General features: G+C 35.5%; 1 protein-coding gene across 3 annotated transcripts; it reads right to left on the reverse strand.

The window, feature by feature from the left end:
• Positions 1–1583: 1583 nt before the first annotated feature.
• Positions 1584–10132, reverse strand: LOC118037950 (protein PAF1 homolog). 3 transcript variants are annotated; one of them, XM_073408204.1, is made up of 14 exons: positions 9692–10132; positions 8638–9482; positions 7286–7354; positions 5538–5645; positions 5265–5445; positions 5101–5177; positions 4877–4996; positions 4016–4121; positions 3488–3574; positions 3269–3337; positions 3113–3184; positions 2849–2992; positions 2397–2767; positions 1584–2001 (listed from the first exon to the last, which is right to left on the reverse strand). In XM_073408204.1, exons 2-13 carry the CDS (start codon positions 9435–9437, stop codon positions 2624–2626), a joined length of 1977 nt encoding a protein of 658 aa, XP_073264305.1. In that variant the 5' UTR covers positions 9438–9482; positions 9692–10132; the 3' UTR covers positions 1584–2001; positions 2397–2623. The 3 variants fall into 3 exon arrangements, with proteins under 3 accessions (XP_073264305.1, XP_073264306.1, XP_073264304.1); XM_073408205.1 differs by having other exon boundaries at positions 2397–2761; positions 8638–10128; XM_073408203.1 differs by lacking the exon at positions 1584–2001 and having other exon boundaries at positions 2169–2767; positions 8638–10132.
• Positions 10133–10555: the final 423 nt, after the last annotated feature.

The following is a 10555-nucleotide window of genomic DNA, read 5'->3' on the forward strand; positions in this document are numbered from 1 at the left end:
CATACCTTTCGATTGGATCAAATCTTGCTCAATTTGAAAGTTTGTAGCTAATTCGATAAGCCAAAAATATAAAAAAGTAATAATAGCTGATCATGAACAAGATGTTGTAGAGTTTGTTGAAGAAAATGAGATTTAAATGTTTGATAGGAGTAGCTAATCTTTGTAGAGGGGGTGTTTCTCAGTTGAATGATGATGGTTACAATCTTAAAGATGGTCGGAGATGTTACATTCATTCGCCTGAAGGTGCCTACTCGATTAACCAAAACTGTCAAGAAGAAACTAAACAGTGGTCGAATGATGATTTGTCTAGGTTAAACCCTAGAAATTAAGGTTTTTAATTTAAGATTTGACAAATTTCACTTTATTTCTTATTCTTTCAAATACTTTTAATTGCAAATTTCACTTTATTTCTTATACTTTCAAATTTCATGCAATTTCACTTGTAATTTCCTCTAAAACTCTTAATTTCATGCAATTTCACCCCTCCCAATTTAATAATCATCCCCAAAGTTCAGCGTCATTTTCATCTTGGTCCTTGATTTCTGATTTGTGCATTTAGACCTTTAATTGATCATCAAACTTTCAATTTTCTTCAGTTTGGCCCCGATGTGGTCAATTTCAGTCTCTACAATCACACGTCTTTTTCAATTTGATCATTGGTTTTGGATTTTTTTAATCAAGTTCGCTCATCAAACTTTAATATTCTTACAATGAAGCCCCTGATTCGTCCAATTAAACCTCTTAAAAAACTAATAAAGTCTCCAATCTTTAATTTACTCCAATTAACACCTATATGGACTCTAAAAATTGATTTTTCTTTGTAATCAAGTCCTTAAAAAGATTAATTAAGCACTCCAAAATTCGCATTGAGTCCTTACCTATACAAATTTGTATTTTTTTTAACTCAAAATAAAAATATTTTCACCAATGAAGCCTCTTTTTAATCAAAATTAGGTTGTCAATCTTGCCAATCTCATACATTTTGGTCCTCCAACTTTTCTATTTGTCATTTTGGTCATTCACCACCAATTTGGACAATCTTCTAGGCTTTTCATGTATATCCTCTTGTATTTTGATTTTTTTTTTTTCCTGTTTTCCTTTCTTGATTTTTCATGGGATCAAATGTGAGTAACAATATTGTGTTTTAAAATGTGGCCTAGCTGACCAGACACTTGGGGAAAACCCAATTCACTTTTTTTTTTTTTTTTATTAAAAATCTTTTAAAACAATGTAGATACAATGTTTTCTTTAAAAAAAATATTGGGGCAATGATATTTTGATGAATCTAGATCAAACTGGGTGAGATTTTCCAACTTATGATCTAGATCATAAACTTGTTTGGGTTTAATAGCTTTGTTTTTAGAATCTATTTCTTTATTTAATTGAATGATTAACAATCTTAAAAAATAAATATGAGAGTGAGTTTTAATCAAGATTTAAATAAGAAAAATAATGCAAATTAAAAAAATATATTAAAATTAAAAAAGAAGAGTTTCACAAATTTTTTAAAAGAAAAACTAAAAAAACACATTAATTTTTTTTAAAAAAGTTGTACTTCAATTTGTAAAGAAAAAGGAAAAAAATTTGTTATCAAACTCAATTATTCCCTAAGACGAGCAAGAAACCCAAGCCCATGCATATATGGATACCTGAGCTTGAAAACCCATGTCTCCATACTTGGTTTTTTGTTTTTGTTTTTAGAAACAGATGATATGTCATCCACTTCTTCTTTTAAGAAATTAAATAACATGTCATTGTATGCAGCACGGGATATGTCATTCATAAACCCCACAAGTAGAGGAATCCAGCAATGAGATTGTTGTTCCTCAGTTTTCTTTTCTCGCCTTCTTTTAGCTTCAAGTACAAGGACTTCTTCTCCAGTATAGCCTTAAGCTCACCATCCTTTATACCCAATGCCACTTTTAACAGTGGATCCACACATCGATTACTATTGTTTTGATGCACTGAATTCCATCTGGACCAGTTACCTGCCAAGAACATCTATTTTCCAGGCAATCAATTAGAAGATGAAAACTCGAATGCACAACTGTAACCGACACTAATTTTTCAAGAGACATGCAATTGATTTAAAATTTATTCTTTCAAGGGCTCACAAGATTCTGCATGCAAATGGAATAAGGACGCTATCAAAGAAATGCGATAAGTCCTTTGCCAAGAAATTTCATTGATCAAGAATTGTAGAAATGTACAAAATCAAAGAAAGATTAAAGAACCAGATGTGGGTTATTAACTATTTTCCACGCCTATCAACACCTAACCAAGCAAGCGCTTGTATTTTTAACAACGAGGAAAAAGGAAACAAAAGCATTTTAATGTTACATGGATCAAATTGAACACATTAGAGGAGATGAAACTCGGTTTATATGATGTCTAACCTTTTTTACAGCTTCCTTTCTCTATCCCTCTTGATATCAGAAAATCTGTATAAACTAAAACCAACTACAATCTGGGGGGCAAAAAGGAAATTCCAACTGCCGGCACGAATGGCGGGGGTAAATTACTCAGTTTTTCATTGCGAGCATCTGAATACACAATCTCCACCTAGTCACCTGCCAACCCAAATAGGCAAATACAGAATTTTCACAGCATTTGCATCAAAGGATCACTCAGACATCTCATCTTCAGCTCCACTAGAATGGTGAAGGTCCTCGTCCAGAGCAACCCTCTGTAGTCTTCCAAGGCCATCCTCATCCTCAAACCTTTCCATCCTTGAATTGTTTCCCCTTGAATTTGAAATAGCCTGAAACTATTGTTTAATCTAAGTAATAGAGGAATAAACAACACAGTTTAAAAAATGAAAATTCGTCGGATGATTCCATATCATTACCCCCAAATCTCTCTGTTCAATTGCAGCAGCAACAGCTCTTTTCCTCACAGTTACTCTTGAGGGTATAGGAAAATGTTCAATCTCGTCACCTGATCTGCCCTCCCTGGCTCTCTTCTTTCTTAAACTAATCTTTGTGGGAAGAGGCTGCATCATAAAAATAGTGTAAAGTCACAGTAATCAATGTAAAATGTGTGCACTGAGAAAATGTGTGTGATGATGATGATGATGTACACTGAGAGCAAGTGTGAGAGAGAGAGTTGATACCAAATAGCGAGCTTCAGCTTCATCAAATGAAACAAGGAACGTTGAAGGGTCATTGACATCATCCCCCCGTACCTGATTGAGGTGTTATGAAGAAAAATTGTGTTTAGCAGTTATAAAGAAGCTTGCTAAGTAACATTAACAACTAGAGACACTTACATCCCAATGATACTCGCGAATCCAAGAATATAAGATATCCTCATTTTCATCATACATATCCTTCGATAGCTGTTACCATAACACACCATAAAAATAATGACGACAGTGTAGTATGAAAACAACCATTAATTGGAATTTTGAAACATAAGGAGAAATCCAAAACTTAAGTGCTGATATGCATGTAGAGCATTTGGAATTCTGGATAAAATACAATCTTACCTCATCTGGAGAAGGTACTGTGTATGCCAAAAACTTCTCTGGGTTAGCGGGATCTGAAACTGATGCCACACAAGCTTTCATAATAGCCTGTAATAAAAAATCAAGAACCCACTCAACAAAATGCATCATTAAGTGTTTACTTTTCAGGACTATCCATGCCAAATTCCATGGGTTAATGATAAGTTATGGTTTAGAACAAAATTTCTAATTTGTTTCCAGACACTTTTCATTAACACTAAGAATTTATTGTCCTGCAGTGGTTCACTGCATTCTATTACTCGCTTTTGATTATAGTCCTTCAGCTTTCTATTTCCAAGTTGAATATTTCTTTTGGTGCTTATTTCTCAATCACTGGTCCTAGTCATTAAATGATGCATAAAAATAAACCTGCAAGTATGTTGCCACTTGTATTTCTGATTTTCATTTTGCCTACACATTCACCTAATTTATCCGAATAGGCATCACAAATATTCTAATTCGACTCTCATCTGCCAGCTCCCATGCAATACATCCACTCAAAGAACTTACCCGTGATTCATAGGCATCACGGTCAGATGGATCGAACTTCTTGTAATTTTCTGCATCAGCTGTAGGAGCACCATCAAATGCTACTGTGACAAATTTATCTCCATACCTGGTACAACGTCATAAAGCTGTGAAAGTTAAAGATTTGAAAGTGAAAAATGCTGGAACGCAAAATGATCATCCACTGTTTTTCAAGTTCCAAAATTTGGCCAGTCACCAGCAATTCTAATTCTTTTTATTTCAGAAATGACACTCTTGACATTCCACACGTTGTCCTTAATTTATATATTACAAGTGAAAATGCTGGGATGCAATATGACCATCCACTGTTTTACAAGTTCCAAAATTTGGTCAGTCATCAGCAATTCTAATTCTTTACATTTCAGAAAGAACACTCCCCTTCCATCCCCCACAGTGTCCTTATTTCTATATTGGTTACTCAAAATGCATATGTAGTAAAAAATTTAATTCCTTAATGTTACTGCATCCTTTACTAATAAATAATATTCTTCATAATTGTTAAATAAAAGAGTAAGAGTTGTGGAACGGAGGGGGGTGTAACATAATATTTGAAGCAGAAGAAAGCAATATATGCTACTATATCATTCTATGCATACATGTATTTATGTGTAACATATGTTTCTAAGAAACACAGAAAAAATAAAAAAAAATTAAGCAGCATAGCTTTTTTCCCTCACCAAGAACGAGGAGGAAAAGAAGGAAATCCACCAGCCAAACTAGCAATCATTGAAGACCTTTACTTCACTCTTACATGGTAAATTAATAGGAAGAGACACTCTGCAAGGTGGGATTCTATTTTCATACTTTGTAGCACAATATAAAAAGCAACAAATAACACCATACCGATCAAAATCAGGTAGCAGAGGCAGAATCTCGACTGGCTTTAAGTTTTTATTAGTTGCATGCACAGGGGGTAACTTGTTTGAGGCAAACGATGCTCGAATTTCCTTGATTTGTCTCTCCCTGAAAATATTACTAATGCTTTCAGAAAGTAAAGCAAAATGGTCATATAATTTCTTCTTCTCTTCCAACATTCTCTTCACATAGGCAAGGTAGAAAAAACAAACCTTTTATTGAGATTGTCCAAAAGCTTGCAGCCTCCCTTCATCTCTCTCAGTTCTTTAGCTTGTTTTTCGGTCAGAGACTGAAAATTCAAATGTCTCTAATTATGCTACAGCTTTCAGCAATTTGTGAAGCAAATAACAAGCAATGAACTGCATGAAAAGCATACCAGTTTAGCTGACTCCATGCTAAGAGGAGATATATACTGTGTCTTAACTAGCCAAGAAACACCTTTATCTGTTGGCCTTTCTTTTCTTTTTATGCCGTCTCTCTTTACAGGGGTGACTGACTCATCATCATGCAACAATTCCTCATCTTCAGGAGCAAGAAGTGGTCTAACACTAGGAGGACTAACAAAACCAGTAGAAAAAAGGGTGCTCAGGAATGTCATGTTGTATAAATTACCTAGACCCTAAAAAATTAAGCTGTTGAGAGATTATACTTGTATACACTGAGATCAAGAAGGTCAAGAGGTATCCCAAGATCTGGCTCAACATATAGTTGAGGTTTATACATTTTCTCCAAAGATGTGATTGTGTACTTAGTAAATCTGCAAATAAGAACACGGACATTGACTATAATAGTTTCATATAGAAGTACAGCATGATATCCAAGCATATCAACAGAATATTAGGTGACTGGAAATTCTGCAGCATTTTTTTCTCCTTTTTTAGCCAAAGCCTCGCTTGAAATCATTTTGTAAAAAAAAACTGCATGGCAAACTTTATAAAAATCAATCATAAGCTGGTGTAAGATGGAATAGAGATCAACTTGATACAAATAAAGTCTTATCTGCTAAACACCATGAGTTCACTGCAGTTACAACATACAAGAATGACAGAAACATGCATGGCCATGCTCAATAATCACTAGGTTGTCCATCTATGAAATTCTAAATTCTATTAGCACATCAATGCTTTCTTCAAACATCAGATAGCCATATCCAATACTATAAGATATCAGCATCGTTTCAAGTTTTCCATGTGTGAATTACATGTATATTGCTTGCCTAGAGCATTATATAACTTCATAAAATTTATTATTTATGCTATCTGTCTCACCAATTTACCAGTCATCTTTTGACATAATTTATCATGTGCATGCTTTAAGCTTCTTCCTGTTTGTACCACCAATTTGCAGGATAAACAGGATCACAGCATTTTAGGAATCATGCAAACACTGAAGAAATGCAATAGTTATTATATCCTTTCTCAAACACCAATAAACTAGATGCAATGCTTCCTACTGACACCTCTTCAATGAGATTCTTCCTTTTAAATAATTGTGACAAGATATCTTGTGAATACAAAGCTAAATTAGGCTCACTTCCAAAATTAGATAGTAACATCAGAATATTTGTTGTATGTGTGTTGGGGGGGGGGGGATTAAGAGAAATAGTGGAATGACTGCAATCTAAATTTCATACAAGCCTCATCTAATGTAAATAAACTTACACAAGAGTTAAGAAATTGTGACAAGATATCTTGTGAATACAAAGCTAAATTAGGCTCACTTCCAAAATTAGATAGTAACATCAGAATATTTGTTGTATGTGTGTTGGGGGGGGGGGATTAAGAGAAATAGTGGAATGACTGCAATCTAAATTTCATACAAGCCTCATCTAATGTAAATAAACTTACACAAGAGTTAAGAAATTGTGACAAGATATCTTGTGAATACAAAGCTAAATTAGGCTCACTTCCAAAATTAGATAGTAACATCAGAATATTTGTTGTATGTGTGTTGGGGGGGGGGATTAAGAGAAATAGTGCAATGACTGCAATCTAAATTTCATACAAGCCTCATCTAATGTAAATAAACTTACACAAGAGTTAAGAAATTGTGACAAGATATCTTGTGAATACAAAGCTAAATTAGGCTCACTTCCAAAATTAGATAGTAACATCAGAATATTTGTTGTATGTGTGTTGGGGGGGGGGGATTAAGAGAAATAGTGCAATGACTGCAATCTAAATTTCATACAAGCCTCATCTAATGTAAATAAACTTACACAAGAGTTAAGAAATTATCCCCCCCTCCCCTCCCCGCCCCTCAACACTCTCTTTGAGGTGGAAAAGATATCTATCATGTCCACCTTTTGGGAAAGATTCTAGGCATGCCTCAACTTAAACTTTCCTGCTAAAATTCTTAAATGCACATATATAAAACCCTCATGCTACATGCACATACCGATCTTTCTCTCTCTTTAAAGGCATCAACTTCGGTTGAGCACTCGGATCAGGAAGTTCATTCCGGAATCTTCAAATAGCAAGCAAGCAAAAATAACATCAGTACTGGAAAATATGCAAGCAAATTTCAGTTTAAAAGAAGCGAAAACCAGCATGTACAACAAACTTTACTTGCCAGTCATATGGATAGCGTGTCTAGAGTATTAAATAATACACATACTAGAAATTGGTCACAGGATCCAAAAGTGAAGAAAAATAAAATACACCCACATGCTGGCATTAGATATCATCGGTTTCCCAATTAGAAAAATGGGTTTAAAGGCATAGTAGAACAAGAAAAATGGGCAAAGGAGAAACTTCAAAATTTGCAAGGAGAACCTACCTAATCCACACAACTAAGTTACCAACAGATTCAAGGCTCGCATAGCAAATAGAAGTGGTTTTCAGATGACACCCAATTAATTTTCCTTATTTAATATCTTGAGTGTCCCTCTCTGTATACTGGAACACCCATATAGTACAGCAGGATTGCCAAGCATATCGACAGAATATTAGGATCTTAGATGTCAAGAATGCACAAGAAATTACCAAATCACTAACAGAAAACCAATCACACAATAATAAAATACCTGCTGTCTTGCAAACTTGCAATACAGTTTGTTTACTTTTCAGCAAGTTAGATTATGGTACGCTGCAGCATTGGTGCTTCTAATATCTTTGAACATTCATTGCATGACTTAATTTAATATAATTCAGTTTTGAGATTCTAAAAGTTCATAAGAAACCCATCACCATTTTCCAGCAAAGTAATCATGTCATTAGTTAATAAAAAAGAAAGCTGACATGTATAATGAAGAAAGAAAACCGTTGATCCTTAGGTTTAAAATCAATGTTGCTGCTGCTAAGTTCCAAAGGGTAGAAACATTAAGAAAGACAACAGGAAATCAATATCATAGAAGAAGAGTTTGATGTTGATAAATTGCTGAAATACATCATGCATTGGTGCAAGTCCCAGTAACACCTAATTTACAAGAAAATAAAAAACAAAGTAAGAAAATTCAAGCATAAACCTGAGGCCCCAAAAGACATAACATCAAACCAGATTAATTGATCTACCAGAGTTAATAATAGTATTAAACGTGGTCACTGGAGGGCTAAAGGACCAACTAGTAAAAGATTATTTTCAAGAAGAAGCCCAAGTGTTTCAGTCAATTTCTGTCAAAACAACAATAGCAGGCTGGAGACTTCACTAATAAAAGCAGGCTGAGACACATTGGCAGCTTTTGTTGTTATTCTGATTTTAGGACAAGAAGAATCATTCGTGACTATTTAAACTTAATTCAGCATACTCACTTCAACTTGCACAAGAAGGTCGTTGGCTTCTTCAACCTATTCTCAGCCCTCTCCCCACCCAACAATGGAGTTGCCACCCTATCCCCCAACCGTGAACCAACAATGGAACCATGCCCTTTTTGAGAAGAAATCACGTGGTTCTTTAGCAGAGCAGGGTTCTGCGACTCTTTCAATTGCTGCCTACGGTTCTCCTCCTGCCTTTGCTTCTCAAACTCTCTCTTCTTCCTCGACCTCCTCTCCTCCTCGGTCTCCACCCTCCCTGGGTGCCCATTCGCCTTCTTCACCACCAGAGGAAGCTGCGACTGCTGCTGCTGCTGCTGCTGCTGCTGCTGATGTTTCCCATGATTGGGATGATCATGTTCTCTCTTCTCCTGAGACACCCCTTTATCTCTTTCAAATGCACTGTCGTTAGGAGGGGGTGGGGGTGGAATTGAAGAGCTAGGAGGAGGAGACGAAGGGGGTGGAGGTGGAGGCTGAATTGGCTGCTGCAATGATTGATGAGCGTAATGTGAAGTGGGATAGTACATATTAGGCGGCGGCGGCGGCTGTTGCTGTAGTGGTGCTGGTGGAGGAGGAGGAGGTGGGTAAGAGGATTCAGGAGGAGGGGGTCGCTGATAAGGGTATTGTTGGTGAGGAGGCGGGGCGGGGCGGGGCGGCTGAGGGTAATGTTGTGAGTAATTCTGATAGTTTTGAGGTGGTGGGGCCAATTGAGGATTGTAACTTTGAGTATACTGATTTGGTCTTTGCTGTTGTTGTTGCGGTGGTTGCGGTGGTGCGGTGAATGGCCTATAGGAGGCCATTGTTGCTTCTTCTTCTTCTTCTTTTTCTTTTTTCTAAATTCAATTCTTGAAAATCAAATCAAAGTTGTAGAACTAAGTGAGTATCAACTAATTCTCTCTGACCCATTTCTTGAGTTTTGGAGAATCAAGCCAAGAAAAAGACTTTACTACTGCTACTACTAACAGAGTTAATAATCTAAAATTCTCTTGACGACCCAACAAAAACCCTAAATCCCATCGACAGTGAAACAAAAACTGGAGAGAATTGAACTCACCGGAATATCTCAAAATGAATCAATCAATTGAATCTCATCTGCCTGATTTTTGCGAGAGAAAAGAATGAAAGGATTTTACTTTTATATAGAAGAGAGAAAGATAGTGATTTTTCAATGATTTGTTAGTGACTGTATGATTTTTATTTTAAAATGAGTAAAAGTAATATATGTGTGTGTGTTAAAAAACAAAGTCACATATTTCAACAATCTGTATCATGAACTTGATAAAACAAACTTCCGAGTCAAATATATTTTCATTAGAGCGGCAACTTCATTTCTTTTGATCCACACTTGTTCATTCTTCGCATGCCAATAGTTGTCTATTTACTCTATATGTTGCATTGACAGTGTTTAACTATTCATATTTTTTTAATCTTTGTCTGCAAGAATTTAGGGTTTATCTTCTCCACTTCTAGCATAAGCCATTAAAGCAAAACCAACCTTCTTCTTGGGTGCATCCAAACCCTACTTGTTACCTTTTTTATATATTACAAACTCCACCACGCATTCTACTCTTCGATGCTCTTCCTTCAATCTATATAAATTCTTTTAAAATATTCTTCTCTAATCCTTGTTATTAAATCTGGCTCGACGATTGATTTGGAACCAGGTCAATTTAGTGGCTGGACCAGTATAGATTTAGTAAAAGACTGGTCGAGAAAACAATCCGACAAAACCCAGTCGACCCAGTGGGTCAACCTATGATTCAGGTGACCCGGGTGAGACCCATTGTTTTTTTTTTTTTTCAAATGTGAAATTTGAAGCTCATTAGTATATATACTTTGTGTTTCCAAAAAAAATTATGTTTTTTAATGTGGGATAAAACAACTTTTTGGTTTAAATATTTCAACTTAAATAGATAAC

This window comes from Populus alba, chromosome 3 (assembly GCF_005239225.2).
Source record: "Populus alba chromosome 3, ASM523922v2, whole genome shotgun sequence".
In the NCBI taxonomy this organism is placed as follows: domain Eukaryota; kingdom Viridiplantae; phylum Streptophyta; class Magnoliopsida; order Malpighiales; family Salicaceae; genus Populus; species Populus alba.

Bases quoted from the DNA above. Each gene is read 5' to 3' on its own strand.
- LOC118037950 (XM_073408204.1), bottom strand. From the start codon at position 9,437: ATGGCCTCCTATAGGCCATTCACCGCACCACCGCAACCACCGCAACAA. The intron at 5,646-7,285 runs GTATGTGCATGT...TCTTATTTGCAG, and splicing joins TTAAAGAGAGAGAAAGATCG to ATTTACTAAGTACACAATCA. The intron at 3,575-4,015 runs GTAAGTTCTTTG...TTTTTATTACAG, and splicing joins GTGATGCCTATGAATCACGG to GCTATTATGAAAGCTTGTGT.